Raw genomic sequence first — 19,340 nt, 5'->3', positions numbered from 1 at the left:
GGAAATGAGAGCAATTTTATGAATATAATGCAGCCTCTAACAACTCACTGACCCTACGATCTTAGCAACCTAATTCAGAAAGTGAATGGCGCAATGCAATGAATTGATCCTACTGCCCATACTTACTCATTTTAGATTATGAAGTGTTTTTTTTCTTTATATTCTTTGCGATTTATTTTTAAATTTGAATTAAGCTCAGGCCTGGGAAATGAAATGAGATAACATCATTGATATTGTGAATGTACTGTATGTTGATACTAAAAGAAAAGGAAAAAAATGTCATTATGAACAAAAATCCTATGAAGCTGTGTTCTCCAATGACTTACTATCCCAACCCTGTCCCTCACAGACCCCCGCTTCTCCATGCAACACCCTGGGCTCCATGCAGGGCCTGCAGCATCCCACAGAACTCTACTCTCCCTTCAACCCCGCGTCTGTGCCCTCAGGTAAGACCTTGTTCTTTTTGCTGCTTAAATACAACCGATGCCACAAGCGGAGGGGGGGGGAGAGAGACCGCGGGAGAGAGAGAGAGAGAGAGAGAGAGAGAGAGAGAGAGAGGACAGTTTATTTTGTCTTGCACATGAGGGAATGATCGTCTACACCAGGCCTCACTGTTTTTATTTTATTTTCATGATTATTTGATAACCTATAATGTGTATTATATAGCTTGTCTTTCTTTCTTTCTTTCTTTCTTTCTTTCTTTCTTTCTTTCTTTCTTTCTTTCTTTCTTTCTTTCTTTCTTTCTTTCTTTCTTTCTTTCTTTCTTTCTTTCTTTCTTTCTTTAGAAGTTTATTGAGCAGGGACAAATACATTGTACATTGTTTCATATAAAATATAAAATAGATGCCATGCATACAGGTTTTTAGTCAAGACTAATTTGCAACCCCTGTCCCTGGTTAGGCCTTTACTAAAAGGTATACTAAAAATACAGAAGACATCATATACTGGAGACATAAAGACAAAAACAAGGACAATGATTAATGTATGTGCGCGCACACGCCCATTTGCGTGCGTGTCAAAGTTCTTAGGGTTTATTCAGTTTCAACCATTGTTTTACTTGTGTGTTAAAAACCTTGAGCTCTGTCAATGTTTTGATTTCTGATGGTAGTGTATTCCACAGTTTAGTGCCTATTGCTACAAAGGATGATTGTCCGAATGTGGTTTTGCGCTTCGCTGTTCTACAATTTCCGCTCGTTGCACCCCTAGTTCTAATTCTACTGTTCAGTTTGTTTATCAATTGGCAGAGTATTTCTGGAGCAAGGTTGTTCACACACTTGAAAATTAGTTTTAAAAATGAAAGTTTACAAAGCTGTCAAAACTCAGTAAATTGTGTTTCTTTAAAATTTGGCAATGATGCCATCTAGTAGGTTTCTGATCCATTATTTTAAGTGCCTGTTTGTATAGTGATTTTATTGGTGTCATTGTTGTTTGGTTGGCTTGACCCCAAACGGTTATACAATATGACAAATGGGAAAATATCATGGCATGCATAAATTGTTGTGCTGCCTTAAGAGTTATATATTGTCTTACAAGGTGAAAGCAATTTAAGTTGGTCTTGACAGTCTTACATAGCTTCTTAACATGTCTGTTAAATTTAAGCTGAGAATCTAAAATAACACCTAAAAATTTGAACTCATCTACTTGATCTATCTCTATCTCATCCATCTTTACTCTGGAATTTTCGTTTAATTTCATTTTCAAAACGTTACAATTTTTTCTTATCATTTATATTACCGTCATAACATTTTATTGTAAAAGTGTTATGTCAGTTATACTACTTGGTTCGTTATGTTATATTGTTATATGTACATATTGTTCTGACATTCTCTTTTGTTGTAATATATGTAATATATATTTCTAATGGTTTAGCAACACTGTTTACCACAATAGTCATGCCAATAAAGCTTTTTTGAATTGAATTGAATTGAAATTGAGAGAGAGAGAGAGAGAGAGAGAGAGAGAGAGAAAGAGATAGACAGCGAGAGACAGCGAGAGAGAGAGAGAGAAAAAGTTGAAGGAGAGCGGGAGGAGTGGGAGGCATTCTGGCAGGTGTATCGAGATAAATAGAGAAGGACGGGATGGAAATTGAAATGCAGATGAAGGGAGGGGGGGAACGGTTGTATATTGGTTGTGTGTTGAATATGAAATACATCATTAGCTTTCCTGTCTCAGATGCGGCTGATTTACCTGTGGCCGCGGCGGCCGGGAGGAAAAGTAATAAAACATGCTGAGTTGATTGTACACTTCCTCGGTGTGAACGGGGCTGCTGTGGAATTAGACGCCGGCGATTCTCCTCTTCCTTTGCTGCCCTATTCACCTCTCTCTCTCTCTCTCTCTCTCTCTCTCTCTCTCTCTCTCTCTCTCTGTCTTACACTCTCTCCGTCTCTCCTCTCACGTGTTAATGGAGCAAGGCGATCGGTTCAAAATGTCAGCTTTTCTCTGCTGTAGGTAACAGCTGGAGAGCAGAAACAGGAGACCAGCAAGTGTGTGTGTGTGTGTGTGTGTGTGTGTGTGTGTGTGTGTGTGTGAGAGAGAATAAGCTTCTACTGATGAGTTGGAGGGATTTTTAATGAGAGTGTGTGTGTGTGTGTTGAGCATGCAGTTGTGCCTATGTGTAATGAGTCTGCCTCATTCTGGAGGTAATTATGATAGTTCACCATGACCATTAAGAGACAGCACATTATCTGCAGGCGGAAGTAGGGCAGCACTCTCTGGTAATGCATGGAGTGTGTGTGTATGTGCGTGTGCATGTGTGCGTGTCTGTGTGTGTTCCAAGGAGAAATGAGGAAAAAAGGGAAGGAATGGGGAGCATATGTTGCGTCTGTTAAATATCCAAAGCTGTAAAGAAAGTGGCTGTTCTACTATCATACAGCTCCGGAAAAAATTAAGAGACCAGTCTGGATTTTTCTTAAATCTTTATCTCTACATAACTTATTGAAAATGCTCTTAATGACAACAAATGTATTGGAATTTAGTAGATATGTTTTCAGTAGTTTATATTATAAAACCAAAATGTTCATTCTACTCAAACATATGCCTTTAAATAGTAAAACGAGAGACACTGAACATTTGGAGTGGTCTCTCCATTTTTTCTAGAGCTGTATATTAGATTATTACTATTCATGCATTAATGTGAAAGCAGGGTTTCTAGCTGGAAATAAACTGCAAAACCATTTTATTGACATTATTTTATTTGAGTATATAGCCTATAGCTATATATATATATTTATTTTTTTTCTTAAATTGATTGTTTTCTTTCTATTATGATTCTCAATATCAAAAGTCGTAACCATGACATGTTTGGCATAAATTCATTAAAAATGTAGAAAATACATTTATGACATATTGTTTGATGTGTGCGTGTGGGCCTACATACTGTTGGTGAGAAGAATACAATATATTATAATCTCTAAATTCGTATAGAAACTAGTAACATACGTTATCAGTTAATGTAGTGGAGTAAAAAGTTGAATATTTCCCACTGAATTGTAGTAGAGTCAGGGCTGTACGCTTATTTTTTAAAGTGGTAGCACTGGTGCTAGCAAGCAAAAAAATTCAGTAGCACAAAAATAAATTTGGTAGCACACAAAGTATGATCGAAAATTTGCATGACCCTAACCCTTGCATTTCGCTCTACTTACCTTTGAGCATGTCATCTTGGTTTTATTTGAGATTCTCAATGAATATCCTAGTGTGTGCAGTAATAATTATAGAAGAATGAATAGGGGTGCACTGATTGGAATTTAGACAAAAGAGTCTAACCTGCCAATGGCAATTTGTTTGCTGATTCAGAATTATTTCCCCCAATAGAACTATAAAAATAATGTCTATATCTATATATTTTTTAAATAAAAATATAATTATTATAGTAGGCTAATAATAACAAAAATGTTTAGAACATTTCATTCTTTTAATGAAAACCAAACTTTAAAACATTGAACATAATAGCCTATTAAATAAATTAGTAAACATATTTATACAATTTAGGCCAAGTTAAATAGGTTGTGTCAAACTTTGTTTAAATAGACTACTGTTGACTGCTCTCTGCAGCTGAAGCAGTTGATTTTCTTGCTAGCGCACTGCAGGGCTGTGAAGCGCTAACTTCCTGTTCTTACCTGCTTCAAAATAAAAGTCAGCTCGCATTTGGCTAGTAACAGGCTTTTATTGTGAAGGGGCACAGGAAATGTTCCGTTTCCACACGCGCTAACTTAACTGCGTTAAGAGCCGTGTCCTTCCGGTTTTTACCGTTGGTGAAGTTAGACGCTATAATCGCCGAGCACAGATCCCGAGCACACATCTTTCACCAGCCAAAGTGGAGGGTAGACTTAATAACTTACTCGCCTAAGACTACATTCACCCGCATTTGGCGAGTGTTAATGTAGAGCCCTCTAAGCAGTGTTGTGCATCACTCCTCTGTGTTTCAAAGACAGCCTCTCCTCATTAGCACTCGTGCGAGAGGAATTGTATTCATCATCGCACGTGATCAATTTCAGTGGCAAATGCGATCAAAACTGTCGCACTGTACAGCCCTGAGTAGAGTAGAAGTATAAAGTAGCATGAAAGTACAAGTGCCTCAAACGCTAGTTACATTATACCTCTGATAATTATCGATACGTTCTTTGTATTAGTTCTCTCTCTCACTCTGTCCCTCTCCACCAGGTTATGTGACGATGGGAGCGGTGCCTCCAGGACACTGGTCCCAGCAGGCGTTTGCTGCTCAGACTCCACTGGCCTTCGGGGTGCAGTCTCCTCTGGGTGCGGTGGCCCAGGTGTTGCCCGGTGGTCAGCCACTGATCTGGGGCCAGGCTAACATCTTCCCGGCCACGCAGCAGCAGTGGGCAGCCATGGCGGCCGGAGCCTTCCCCCCCACAGCCTACCTCCCTGCCCAGCCCTGTGGCACGCTGCCCGCCATGTTCCAGACACTCGCCCAGGTCACCACGGTGCCTCAGCCCGGAGACAGCCATCCAGGGGCCGGCGCTTCAGCTTCGTCGAGTCCTCAGCACGGGGCCAGGAAGATGGGCAAGGAGATGTTCAAGGTAAGGGGGCGGGCTCATGAATGAAGACTTCAGACAGCCCCTGATTGGTTCATGCAGTCATTGATATCACCGCTGAGTCAAAGTGTTTGAATCCATGTATGTTGATGCTTCCCCTCCCTGCAGGACTTCCAGCTGGCGAAGCCTCCGGCCATGCCGTCTAAAAAGGGCGATCAGAGCCTATCAGGAACCTCAGACGCATTCAGCAGCTACTTCAGCCGTGTGGGCACCGCACAGGACACAGACGACTGTGATGACTTTGACATCTCCCAAATGAACCTGACACCAGTCACCTCCACAACACCCTCCACCAACTCACGTAAGAGAGGCTATGCTCTCAGAGTAACAGGCTTTAAAGAAATACATATGTGACCGTCACAGGCAGTTCCTGGTTTCCTCCCAGTATGAATTTGATTCTAAAATGGCATAACGTGTACAAAATATTGTCCCAACAAGCACACATCAGCATTTAGTGATGTTATTACATTTATCTTTTGACTTGCTCCCACTGACTACCAGTATTTGAGCTAAGCTAACCTGGGTGAGCTAAGCTAACCTGGGTGAGCTAAGCTAACCTGGGTGAGCGACCTTTGCCCATTTCTTCATCAAAAATGCACACAGTAATACAGGGATGGTTTCTCTCGTCCTTTTCCTGACTCAAAAAGCTAAAAATATATATATCTTTTTTAACTTTTCCTTTAACATGTCTGTATTTAGCCAGATTTGACTCAGCCTGTCCCTCCCCTCTTGCAGCGCCCACCCCAGCCCCCAGGCAGAGCTCTCCCTCCAAGTCCTCTGCCTCTCATGTCAGTGACCCCCCCACCGACGCCACAGACCCGCCCACAGACGACTCCTTCGGGGAGGCAGAGGGCAGCCCCAGTCGCAGTGGAGAGGAGGACGCTGTAAGTGTGTAGAGGAGATATTATATTTTTGTGGAGTGTGTGCCCGTGTGCTGCTATAACCTGCGGCGCAGCACGTCCAGATGTGCTGATAAATAGCCTCTGTAGCGTCGTTGGCGGGCCAGGTAATCACTCCGGCTGATTACGGAGCCCATGCTGTTGTACGAGCGTGTGTTTGTGTGTATCGCTGCATGTGTGAATGTGCACATGAAGAGCAGTAGTGTGCCTGCATTGGTTCAGACGTGTGTGTGTGTGTGTTGTGTGTGTGTTTAAGTGTGTGGTTCAGACGTGTGTGTGTGTGTGTGTGTGTGTGTGTGTGTGTGTGTGTTGTGTGTGTGTGTGTGTGTGTGTTTGTGTGTGTGTGTTTTCTGTATGTGCGTGTGTGGTCAACGCGGCGTTAAATTAGCTGGCGGAGTTGTCAGGGACATCATTAAGCTATTATTAATAACCAGCCAGGTAGCGTCTATACATCACTACTTCTATATGGACAGACTCATCTCTGGTGAGTTAGAGGAGGAACAATGCCCCTAATTCTTCTCCCGGGCGGCAATTAATATTTATTTTGTCCAGCAGCAGCAGCGCCTCCATTTAAGAGGGAGAAAACGAGAGGAATTAAGGGGTGATGGGAAGATAAAGAGAGATGTTTAGAGGAGGGCGGGAGAAATTCTTCCCTTTGCCTTTGACCAAAGTCCTTGACCTTCCGAGAAACAAGACTTTTTCCAGTACTTTCTCTGCAATTTTCTCTCTCTCTCCCTCTCTCTTTCTCTCTCTTTCTCTTTCTCTGTTTCTGCCTCTTTCTCCTCTCTTTCTTTGCCTCTCCACTCTCCCGGCGTGAAACATTATTTTCACGCTTCCAATCCGGCTATTATTGAAAAAAACAAAAAAAAAAACAATCAGAGGACTTTCACACTGCTGCAAAATGTCACCAGGCCTGAATAACAACACGCAGAGAGGCTTTGTACAACCCTCAAGAAAAGTGCACTGAGAGAGTGGGTGTGAGGGAAAGGTTACAGAGAGAAAGACAAGGGACTCAGCCAAGCCGGTCCAAAAAACAGCCTCCCACTACTCTCTGTGGGGCCAGACGTAAACAGAGGAAGTGTTTCAGGAGAATAGCAGCTGATCAATAGCGACCAACTCCACGCACAGGCTTTTATATAACAGACAATGCTATAAATGAGAGCGTGCATGTGTGAGTGTGTTTCATAAAGGGATAGTTCAGTATTCTTGAAGTGGGGTATAAGAGTTACTTTATGCATAGTTGGTGTGTTACCTTATGGACATGGCGATCAGCGCTGTCGGTATAAGGGGTTTGGGGGAGATGTCAATGAAGCAGATGTCAACATTGTAACATTGCAGACATGGCCAGCAGAAAATGTGCTTTTTCACTACATACAGTCATATGAAAAAGTTTGGGAACCCCTCTCAGCCGGCATTATAATTGACTCTGCTTTCACACAAAAAAGATAAAAGTGGTATGTCTTTAATTTACCAGGAACAGCTAAGTACTGGGATGTTTTCCAAACAAAGATTTTTTGAAAAGCAGTATTTAGTTTTATGAAATTAAATAAAATGTGAAAAACTGGCTGTGCAAAAATATGGGAACCCTTGTGGTCTTGCTGATTGTAATGCCTGTAACAGCATGTAAAACTGAGGACTTTAAACACAAAATTGGTTGGATTATGTTGTTAAGCCTTGAACCTCATATAAAGGTCTGTTTAATCATGATAAAAGGTATTTTAGGTGCCTAAATGCAAGTTCTACTTCTCTTTGACTCTCTGCAGAAGTGAGGCAGAATGCGATCATCAAAACAGCTCCCAAAAGATCTTAAAAACAAAGATTATTCATTGTCATGGTTTAGGGGAAGGCTACAAGAAGCTTTCCCAAAGGTTTCAATTGTCAATTTCTACTGTAAGGAACGTTGTCAGGGAATGGAAGTACACAGGCACAGTTGCAGTTAAACCCAGGTCTAGCAGACCAAGAAAAGTACAAGAGCGGCATATGCGGCGGATTGTGAGAATGGTTGCACACAACCCAAAGATCACCTCCAAAGACCTGCAAGAACATCTGGCTGCAGATTGTGTATCTGTACATGGTTCTACAATTCAGTGCAATTTGCACCAAAACATCTGTACGGCCGGGTGATGAGAAGGAAGCCCTTTCTGCGCCCACGCCACAGATACAGTTGCATGGAGTATGCAAAAGCTCGTTTAGACAAGCCAGATTCATATTGGAAGAAAATGCTTTGGACTGATGAGACAAAAATTAAGTTATTTGGTCTTTATAAAAAGCAGATGTTTTGTTGCAAATTGCGCTGAATTGTAGAACCATGTACAGATACACAATCTGCAGCCAGATGTTCTTGCAGGTCTTTGGAGGTGATCTGTGGGTTGTGTGCAACCATTCTCACAATCCTCCACCTATGCCGCTCCTGTTTTTTTCTTGGTCTGCCATGCCTGGGTTTAACTGCCACTATGCCTGTGTCCTTCCATTTCCTGACAACGTTCCCTACAGTCGAAATTGACAATTGAAACCTTTGGGAAAGCTTCTTGCAGCCTTCCCCTAAACCATGACAATGAACAATCTTTGTTTTTCAGATCTTTTGGGACCTGTTTTGATGATCCCATTCTGTCTCACTTCAGCAGAGAGTCAAAGAGAAGTGCAACTTGCATTTAGGCACCTAAAATACATTTTCTCATGATTAAACAGACATTTCTATGAGGTTCAAGGCTTAACAACATAATCCAACCAACTTTGTGTTTAAAGTCATCAGTTTTACATGCTGTTACAGGCATTAAAATCAACAAAACCACAAGGGTTCCTATATTTTTGCACAGCCAGTTTTTCACATTTTATTTTATTTCATACAACCAAATACTGCTTTTCAAAAAATCTTTGTTTGGAAAACATCCCAGTACTTAGCTGTTCCTGGTAAATTAAAGACATACCACTTTTATGTTTTTTTTGTGAAAGCAGAGTCAATTATAATGCCGGCTGAGAGGGGTTCCCAAACTTTTTCATATGACTGTATATAATCGCTACCTAAAAAAATCTGTTGAATTCGGTGGCCCAACTACGCTCAAAAAAAAAGTGTGGAAAATAAACAGTTGAATGGCGGAAAACTCAAGCAGTGAAAGAATCCTACATTAACGTACAATTGAACGTATATTTCTTTTTTTAAGAAAGCATTTATACATGTGGTGAGAAAACGTTTTTCTCCTGGCCCTGTCTGCTACAATACTGACTTCTGCTAGAGCGAACACCATCTCCATACGGTAACATACTTAGTACTAGTAGTAGATTTTATTTGGAGTGGACATGACAATTTCATTGGACGAACCAGATGCATTGTTTACAGTGTGTTAGCATAAATGCTAGTTTACAACACCCAGGGCCGCTGCTACGCTTTTGGGTGCCCTAAGCAGAAATTGTCAGTGATGCCCCCCCCTCCCACCCTCCCCCCCCCAAAAAAACACCCAGAAGCTCGCGTCCGCAGGGCGCGAGCGAAATTTTTTTGCCCTTGCAAGATCTCTGCGACTGCTTTTTGGCACATTTGCCAGCATTTACTAACAGAAAGAACAGCTCAACTTGTGAAAAAACTGCCTTTGCAAAGGAATTGAGTGATAGGATCATAGACTGATTATGAGATAATGGGCCCCTGGGCTTACACTCTTAAAGGGCCCCCCACTTGTCCCTATCCAGTCAGGTACACTGAATTTTCTACACGGATACATACAATTAATGGCAAAAACATATTAAGGAAGTCAGTGTTTCCCACAGGATTTTGGGGTATTGTTGGAGGGACCCTGTACCTTGTTGGGGCGTGGGTGGAATTCTTTTTACCTTTTTAAAGTAAAATGCATCAATCTGGTGCACTTTGTGAGGACATTTTAGAGACTAGAGAGATATCAAATCCTGAGATGCAGAAGGAACATTATTTTTCAGATTTTTCTTAAACAGGTAGCACTCTTTACTCTGCAACTGTAAAAACAGTAGATTGGTCTGCAGACCCATGTTCTATGATGGAGGGGCCCATTTCAACAGATAAAGGGTGGATATGAACAATTTAGAATTCACACATATAAAGTTTATTTGTGTATGTGTGAGGGGGCCTTCAACCCCCTTAGACAGAGCTAATAATGCTGTTGTTTTTAGCTTGCTTTTGTATTTCTCCCCTACTAGTTGAGGGGCCCATGATGATTTCTATCTTGTTACATTTTAATGAGTATTTATATTTAGGCTATTCCTTTTTGGACCCTGTTATTGACATCAGTGACTGAGCTCTTTGACTATGCAACATGAAAAGTTACTATCAGTATCTCTGGCTAAGGGCCCCCCTGAGCCCTTGGGCCCCTGGGCCTGTGCCCGGTGTGCCTGTGCAGTAATCCACCCCTGGATAGGTTACACAATTAAGAAAAAACAACGATGGGCCTGTTCATAACTAATTTATATATGTTTTGTAATGTAATGATTATCATGAACTTTAAAAAAAAATAAACTATTTTGGGGGGGCCCCGGACCATCACTTTTTCCTTTTTAATTAAAAAAAAAAAAAAAAAAAAAAAAAATTTTTTTTTTTGGGGTGCCCCCCCAGGAACTTGGTGCCCTACGCAGTCTGCGTACTCTGCGTATAGGGAGCGGCGGCCCTGACAACACCTGTCCACTTAACGATGCATAAGTAGCTCATGCAACCCCACTTCAAAAATACCGAACTATCCCTTTAAGTATGTTTGTGTGTATGATGCAAATGTCTTTCCAGGGTGTGTGTGTGTGTGTGTGTGTGTGTGTGTGTGTGTGTGTGTGTGTGTGTGTGTGTGTGTGTGTGTGTGTGTGTGTGTGTGTGTGTGTGCGTGCGTGCGTGCGTGCGTGCGTGCGTGTGTGTGCGTGTGTGTGTGCTTTTTTTCTCTCCTTCGGTATACTGACACCTTTTCTCTTTCCTGTTTACGTCTTTTTTTTACCGTTCCTGAAAACCCTTCTTTCAGATGTTTTCTTCTTTGTCTTCTTTGTTCCTTCCTTCTCTTACCCTCCTCCATCACCTATTTTCTCTTCACACCTTTTCTCTTCCTTTTTCCCCATGTCTCCCTCCCCTCTTTTAGGCGTGTGGCTCTGGGTCGCCCTGCCCCAGTGAGACAGCAGAGCCCAGCCCAGAGCAGGACAGTCCAGAGGCTGGGAGCTAGATAGCAGCAGGGCAGGGTAGGTATCAGTAAAGCTCTTCTCCTTCACCTCCCTGCCCCCTTGTATCTCCCACTTTCATCAGTCTGTCTGATCTCACCCTGTGCTGCATCTTTTTCCCACTTTCTGTTGTGTCTTTGGTCTCAATCTAAAAAAAAATTGTCCCCAGTTTCTTGTTTCGCCTGTGGTCATGCATGTTCACAAAAAGGCATGTGTGTGTGACTGAGTTTGAGTGCTTTGCCGTGTGTGTGTGTGTGTGTGTGTGTGTGTGTGTGTGTGTGTGTGTGTGTGTGTGTGTGTGTGTGTGTGTGTGTGTATGTGCGTGCATGTGTGTGTGTGTGTGTGTGACTGTGCTTGTGTTTTCGTTGCAGCATTACCAGGAGTTTTGTAAGTATATCCGTGACGATGTGGGATCCACGCATGTGTCTGTGATTTTTTCAAACGACGTGTGACGACGTTCATCATCACGCATGATCACTTTGGCCATAGTGCTCCTCCGTGCCTGTCATTGTGTCCTGTCATTGTGTCCTGTCTTTGTGTGTGTGTGACGTGCATGAAAAAAATCACACGCCCAATTCCCTTAAATAGCAAAACACGCCTCGCCAAGGGGGGGGGGGGGGGGGGGGAGCCAATGGCGTGTGACAGCCAATCAAAAACCTCGCACTTCAGCGAACAGAACAGGACGTCTCGTGGGATTTGTCGAATGTGCTGATCCGGGAATGTTTAGCTTGATATAAAACTGATGCGGGCTGTCACTTGAATGCATTATGTATGGCGGCAGGATGTAATGGAACTATAGAGAGGGTGTGTGTGTGCATTATTTTGAGGTGGATCAAGCTGATCAAGACAAGCAGCTGCCGTCAAAACTCAGGGAACTGATGACGTGTGCGTCTTCCACACCGTTTAGCTTCATCATGCTACAGGGAGAAAAAACTTTCACACAACTTTCTTTTATGTCAATCGGCAGATGGCCTGTTCGATGACACATAGGGGCACACACACACACACACACACACGCGCACACACACACACACACACACACACACACACACACACACATAAGTGAATTTATACATGTTGTGGCCTAAGGCAAATACAGGCATGGGTCTCTTATTCTTTCCCCTTTCTGTATTTAGTGTAACTTATTTTCTTCATATTCAAATTCAGATTTCTTTATTGTCATGAAAGCATCATGGACAGTACTCAATGATAATGTGTTTAAAGCTGGGGTATATGATTTCTGATTGGTCAAAGTTAACATGAGCTGTACACTTTGACCAATCAGAGCTAGGCTCCGATTCGCTGTTCTTATTGGCTGTTGGGACTGTCCATTCACTTTGACACGACTTTGTTGGTGTAGAGCGTGTCAGGGAGGGACCTTAGGGGAGGGACCAAAGAGAACAAGTGGAGAGGTTGAGGTAATTTGAATTCGAATCTCTATCCCAAATGCCATTTTCTCCCCAAATCCTCCACCCCAGCTTTAATATAAAAATCTAACAAATTCATATTAAATTACTAAGCATTCAGTCCACATTCAATACATTAAGATAAATATTTCTAAATATGTCTGCTGCTCTTTAGTTTTTGTTGTTTTTACCTTAAGTAGTTATAATAAAAAATTAAAAAAGTTTGGCTTTCCTTACACTTCTCTATATTTTTTCTAAGCTCTGATTAAGAAATATCTTAATCATAAATCTTTGCAGTGTTGTATGGGGCCTTTGATAGCTTGGGGCCCAAGGCGATTGCCAAACTTTGCCTGATGTAATGTCCACCCTTGCGCGCACGCACACACACACACTCACACACACACACACACACACACACACGCACCCATGCCAAAGAAAAGAGCCATTTTGGTCCGTGCCTCCCCTTACCCGGTGTCCTCGCCCACTCAATTCCCAACTATGGCTCCTTAATGATAGCTGCTGGCGCTCACACAAGGAAAAAATCTAATGGTTTTGTTTTCATCAGCTAATACTGGGGTGCCAAGATTAATGACTGCCCCGACATAATTGGCATCAATTAAAACCCAAGACGCCTTCTCTGTCCTTCCCCACTCCAGGGGAGGGAGGAGGGGGTAGATGAGTAGCCCTGCCATCCTCACTTTGGGGGCCACATGTGTATGCGGGTCTTAAGTAGGGGGGACGGATAGTGGGAGTGCTGAGTGGACAAGCTGGTCTCACACTGACTGTGCCGTGGCCAGAACCGCTACAGCTTTTCCCTCTGTAGTAGGTGGACTGCTTTGGTCCTGGTCCAATGAGGCTGCTCCCATATGGTGTTTACTTGCTCAATCACATCGACTTTAGACATCTCCCCAATCATACACACACACACACACACACACACACACACACACACACACACTGGCACACCTGTGCAATTGGCCCAATTACTCCCCAGACGAGCACACCTGTGATCGACACTGCCACCACCTGTGCCCACATTGGAGCCAAAAATATACGTGTGTGTGTGTGTGTGTGTGTGTGTGTGTGTGTGTGTGTGTGTGTGTGTGTGTGTGTGTGTGTGTGTGTGTGTGTGTGTGTGTGTGTGTGTGTGTGTTTCCTGCTGGCCCACGGCCGCTTGTCATGTCTTGTCCCCCCCTCTCGCCGTGTGCCTCAGACAGACATGTGTTCAGGCTAGTGGGAGTGTAAGTGTTTTTTTTTCTGTTTTTTTTTCTGGGGTGATCTCATCATGTCCAGCCAATGCTCCCGAGTCTTAGCCGTGAAATGGCCTGCTTCCACGGTTCACAGAAAACTCTCACATTGCTCCCCCCCGGCCCAGGGCCTATACCACACACACACACACACACACACACACACACACACGTATATGAATATCTACACGCCGGGGCCAGATAGTTTGGCCTTCAGGCTGATGCTCCACTAGCACATCACTCATCCCCTCCACCCAGCCCCTCCTTCCCCTCTCACTCTCTCTCTCTCTCTCTCTCTCTCTCTCTTTCTGTCTCTTTCTCTCTCTCTTAGCCCGTGGTTTATGGAGGCTAGGCAGGCCGTGTTGGCAGCAGCGTTTAGATGATGCGGGGTGACACTGGCGGGCTGTGGCTCTCTGTTGTACAGGGCCCGAGCAGTGTGTGTGTGTGTGTGTGTGTGTGTGTGTGTGCTTGCTTGCTGTCACTGCATGTCTCTGCCTCTTTGTCACCTCTCAGGGGCGGCTGGCAGCTTCTTTCTGCTGGCTGTCTGGCCTGGTACAGCTCTGTAAGCCAGAGCCCAAGGCCCCAGCTCAAGCATCCCAGCAAACCTTTACTCCAAGCTTTCTGTTTACGTGAAAAGCCCAAGCAGGATTTGACTGTACAATGGAGCAGCTTTATCAGAAACAAATCCATACTGTTCTATGTTTTTGGCCACAAACAGCCAATGGACAACCACATATTTTACTATCATTAACTTCAGAAGGCCTGCAACTAGCAATTGTTCCATTAATTTGTTTGATAGAACTACTTGTTTTTTCTCAATTAATTTTAATTTATATGGCAAAGAAATGGAGCAGGGGTCTTCACTGTAAAGACATGTTTAAACGGCCCTCCCCTGCCCCTCCTGCCTCCCTATTAGGAAATGAAGTGAAACATCTCAGGAATCTTACAAGTTTTAAGTTAAACATTCCCACCTAGCTGTGTCTGTTTGCCTTAGTGTGTGTCCTCATGTTACCTCTAAATTCCAGCCAATAGTGCGTGCTTAAACTGAAGGGCAGCAAACACTGTTGTATCTCATGAGGAATTTAAGCTTGTTCTTTTTATTTGGGGGCCTTGAGTAAATGCTACACTTTTTCAGCAGAGGTTTTAATCCAGTCTGCTCAAATCCGCAGGTCTCACTTGATTCTGTGAACGTCAGGGAGCTACGGATACTAGACCCCCAAAAGCTCTTTCTGTATTGAGTCAGAAGCCTTTCAGAATATATGAAAAAGCCAGTCCAGTAATAGTCTCCGATCACTATGTCTGCAATGGTAGAATGAGTGGCTGGCTGTAATTATTGTGTGCGATAATAACGGGGGCCCATTGTGAGTGACTGCGGCAGGTTTTGGGAGCTGTGACTGCGGTGGTGTTCCATCATCCACTGTTGTCCTCCAGCTCGGTCGGAGAGAGAGGAATACAGACATGATGACTCATAACTGGTCTTTCAAGGCGCTATAGTTTATACGCCACTGATTCATACTGGTCCTGGGGGGGTTGGGTGGGGGGGGGGGGACATAATATGCATGCGGGTGCACAATGAAACACACTGAAACAATAACTCACACACACATACACACACAAAAGATTTTTCCAGAGTGAGGGCTGAGCAGAAACCATTGGAAGTCTCCTCCAAAGCAAAGTGCTACTGCCACCTGGTGGTAGTGTCGGGGAATGAAAAAAATAAAAATAAAACTTTGATCCTTTTGATTTTTACATGACTTGTCGGGGCATGTTGGTGACACTCGCTGTTCTGTCCGTTGAGGAGTGAATAAAGAAAAAGCGGGAACTCCCTTATTAGTTTTGCAATATCCACATGATCTGCTACACATCCGAACAGGTTTTAATGCATTGATATTTGGATGCTGATGCTTTTTCTTTTTCTTTTTCTTTCTCTTTCTCTTTCTCTCTCTCTCTCTCTCTCTCTCTCTTTCTCTCTCTCTCTCTCTCTCTCTCTCTCTCTCTCTCTCTCTCTCTCTCTCTCATTGCACAGAAGGGGAAGGACCCTCTCTACGCCCAGATCAACAAAGGGAAGAAATAAAAAAAGAGACACCCAGGAAGACAGACCTGACCAACACTGAGAGAACAGGAGGAGAACCCCAACCTTGTGTGTGTGTGTGTGTGTGTGTGTGTGTGTGTGTGCGTGCTTGCATATGTGTGTATGTGTGTGTGTGTGTGTGCGTGTCCGGCTCATCTCCCTGCCTGGCCAAGCCCTTCTTCTTCTCCTTCGCCTCCTTTTATCCGGCTAACCACTTCACATGAGGAGCCTCCATGCTCCCTATGTCTCTCTCTCTCTCTCTCTCTCTCTCCCTCTCTCTCTCTCTCTCTCTCTCTCTCTCTGTCTCTCTCTCTCTCTCTATCTCTTGGTCATTGGCTCCAGGGCAGGAGGGCTATCAGTCACTGAGGCGGATCTGGTTCTCCCTCCACTGTCTTCTCCTTCTCTCCTCCCTGTGGCGACTCACACACCCAGCCTTACAGACACGTCCTGCTTTCTCCCCACTATGTCTTCCCTCCCTCCCTCCCTCCCTCCCTCCCTTCCTCCCTCCCTCCTCTTCCTCCCTCCCTCCTCTTCCTCCACACTCCTCCCTCTGCCTCCTGTGTCTGGCCAGAGACTGTGTTGCCAAGGAGGGACTGAATCAAGCAGTGCCTCCCTGTCTCTGACACACACACACACACAATCACACACACACACACACGCTGAACACACGCTCATCGGGATTACAGCGATCGTCTTTGCTGTCAAAGGACAGAATCTGCATCTTTGGGCGAGGAGATCCAGTGGGAGGAGCCTAGACTCTTAATGAGGGCCTATCAGGAATCGCCGCTCCCGATTGGTTGCTTGGATTTTTGGGCGTCGTCCCTCTCTCCCCTGTTTCTTTGTGAGTGTCTGCTGGATCACTATGCAGAAACAAGACTCTCTGGGAGCTACTCACACACACAAAACTACACACACACAAACACACACACACGCGCCCTGGATAACGTGCATACACACGCAGTAATTTGCCAAACGTCTCTCCTCGCACACAGAGACCAGAGGACCAGACACACATGAGGAATGGACCCTGAGAGGGAAAGTGTTGCAAGTCCAACAAGATTCTGCGATCGAACTGTTCATTCTCTATAGCTTTTGTACAATACCGATTAAAAAAAAACTAAAAAAAAAAAAGAACAAATTGAGAAATGGAATTTTTATTTTATAAGTCAATCAAGCCGCTGGGGTCAGCTCTATAGGAGTTATAGAGTCAACATGGCTTTAAAGGCATCTGATCGTTGGTTTGCCAAAACTCATTTTGTAAATAACGATGAACGACAACCATTCTGTCCACCCGGACTTCTGTGCCATAAAATAGGAAGGCTTCAGTTATGCAAACTCTTAGCAACTCTTAGCAATACCAACATGTGTTTACTTTCTCCTGTTCTTTCTGTTTGGTTGCTTGATTTGCCCTCTGATATTGTACCTTTCCCGTGCATGCATGTCTTAGGTCTCTGTCTTAACCTCACTTAATAATCCTGGTTCCAGGCTGCAAACATGTCTTTTTTCCCGAGTCCCACCACCTCACATTATGACATCACAAACGCATCAGCTTCTGCAGTTTAAGTTACCCCCAAAGCCTTCACAGCCAGCCCAGCCCAGCCCTGTGTTCCTGCTCCACAAACCTACTTTCCAATTCTATGTTGCAGACACAGCCTCAACCCTTTCCCTCCTCCCCTCCACTCCCCCAGAACAGTCTCTACGATACTGTCTGTCTGTTGGTCAGGTGCCAAACTGCTGCTGCGTGTGTGTGTGTGTGTGTGTGTGTGTGTGTGTGTGTGTGTGTGTGTGTGTGTGTGTGCGTGCGTGCGTGCGTGTGTGTGTGTGTGTGTGGACTGCAGCGTCCTCTGCTACAGCTACATCAACTGTGATGCCAATGACTCCCTATTTTATGGCCAGAGTCCCCCATGTCGCAGGAACTCTTTTGGAACTATGATGTTGATTAACTTTCAAAATTGGACGACTTAGAAGATGAGCAAAGAAGTTGAATAAAAAGGGGGAAACGTTGCTGTTTGAGTACATAACATTTCTAGACCTATTTTAACTTTACCTCAGCTAACAGTTTCTTAATGTAAATTGACACATTATTTTTATCTTTATGAATATGACATTCTACCGTGGGTTTTTAGATGATTTTTGGGTTCTCTCTTGATTTACGTACTCCACCATGTATTTACTGTTACAAATAAACACATCCCAAATGACTCAAGTGTGTATTTATGTGTCTTGGCTGTATTCTGGGCTTGTGTGTGTGTGTGTGAGAGAGAGAGAGAGAGGGAGTCGGTGAGCCTAATGGTGTGTGCCTGGCAGAGGTGACCCCCTGTAAGTCTTCAGTTAGTGTAAAGCGAGTGCCACAGTATTTTGCTGTAATTTAACACAGCTTTAATGGCCTGTCACATTCTGCTGCAGCGGCAGCCTCTAATGAAAGCTGTCATAAGCTTTATTAACAGCCGACTACAGGACCAGGCCTTCCTCTTGCTCTGCCTCTCTCCCTGAAGATGAAAACACGTTGCAACACACTTTGGTTATTCCATATTTAACAGCACAAACTGAAACTGTGCTGACGATTAAAGTGGCAGTTTTCTCACTTACCTTGAGTGGTTTCGGGCCATTTAGTTGATTTCAGTTTTGCGCTACGATGTTAAAATATTCACATAGCTCAGGTTTTTCCATGGGTATATTGTCTAGTCGAATGGACATTTGTTCTTGCCACTCAGCATGCATATATTAAAGGGGGAGTCAGTGATACCTCGAGAACGCTTATTGTCAAAATCACTTTATTTTTTATCAAAATCAGCTTATATCTCCTCACAATGCACTACCTGCTGTACTGTGTGTGTGTGTACGATATATAGTAACACTGTATTTCTTTTCAGTATGGACAGGTGACGGATTGTGAAGAGATATTAGCTGATTTTGTCTAAACGGGCATTTGACAACAAGCGTGTTCCAGAATCTCACTGTCTTTTCCAGGATAATTACAATACAGGTGTGTTATGTTTGGAAAGACAAGTTGCAGTCAGTTCAGGTTGAAAAAAAAACAATCTGCATGACAATTTGCAGGATGAACTGCCCTCTTATAAGTTTCGTCCACTTTTTCTTCTAGAGCAGAGGGTTCAAATACACAGTACTCTCATAGAGCCTACACTTTAAGGCCTTTAAGCATGTGAGATCCCTGACACACCTATCAGTACAATCTCAGGTTGGCATTGACAGATTATCCTTATGAAGGCCGTGTGCCTGTAGCTCATAGTATTTACGTCATATTTCAAATGCCTGCTTAAATACTTTTGCAGTCTGCGCAATAAACCTGGAATGTTGCGCGACCTCCCGTCTCCCATCCCTCAATGTTTAACCTTCAACATTCATGATGGTAGAGATATGATAGATACCACATCTGACCAAAATAACACATACGGAGGATTTAATGTATTAAAAAAAAGGCCCAGTGGAAGTTTGACAGTGTTATGAAAGAACACACTGCTTGGAGGTTTCATGACAGTGACTGAGTGAGTCAC

The 19,340-nt window shown here is 43.6% G+C and overlaps 1 protein-coding gene across 2 annotated transcripts in view; it reads left to right on the top strand.

The window, feature by feature from the left end:
* The window catches only part of dab1a (DAB adaptor protein 1a), a gene marked incomplete at both ends in the record, with an annotated part of 56,836 nt that extends 41,008 nt beyond the window's left edge, over positions 1 to 15,828 (top strand). Inside the window, 6 exons of one of the 2 annotated variants that reach the window (XM_080032492.1) lie at positions 350 to 446; positions 4,660 to 5,036; positions 5,160 to 5,352; positions 5,787 to 5,935; positions 11,026 to 11,094; positions 15,784 to 15,828. In XM_080032492.1, the coding sequence (XP_079888618.1) occupies positions 350 to 446; positions 4,660 to 5,036; positions 5,160 to 5,352; positions 5,787 to 5,935; positions 11,026 to 11,094; positions 15,784 to 15,828 (930 nt within the window). Of the gene's footprint in view, positions 1 to 349; positions 447 to 4,659; positions 5,037 to 5,159; positions 5,353 to 5,786; positions 5,936 to 11,025; positions 11,107 to 15,783 lie in introns of those variants that run through there. The other variant, XM_080032493.1, reaches the window with a different exon arrangement.
* Positions 15,829 to 19,340: the final 3,512 nt, after the last annotated feature.

Source organism: Ammodytes marinus (assembly GCF_949987685.1).
Source record: "Ammodytes marinus genome assembly, chromosome: 8".
NCBI classification, from domain to species: Eukaryota; Metazoa; Chordata; class Actinopteri; order Uranoscopiformes; family Ammodytidae; genus Ammodytes; species Ammodytes marinus.
The sequence above is the reverse complement of the archived record's forward strand: the minus strand, read 5'-3'. Positions and strand labels throughout refer to the sequence as shown.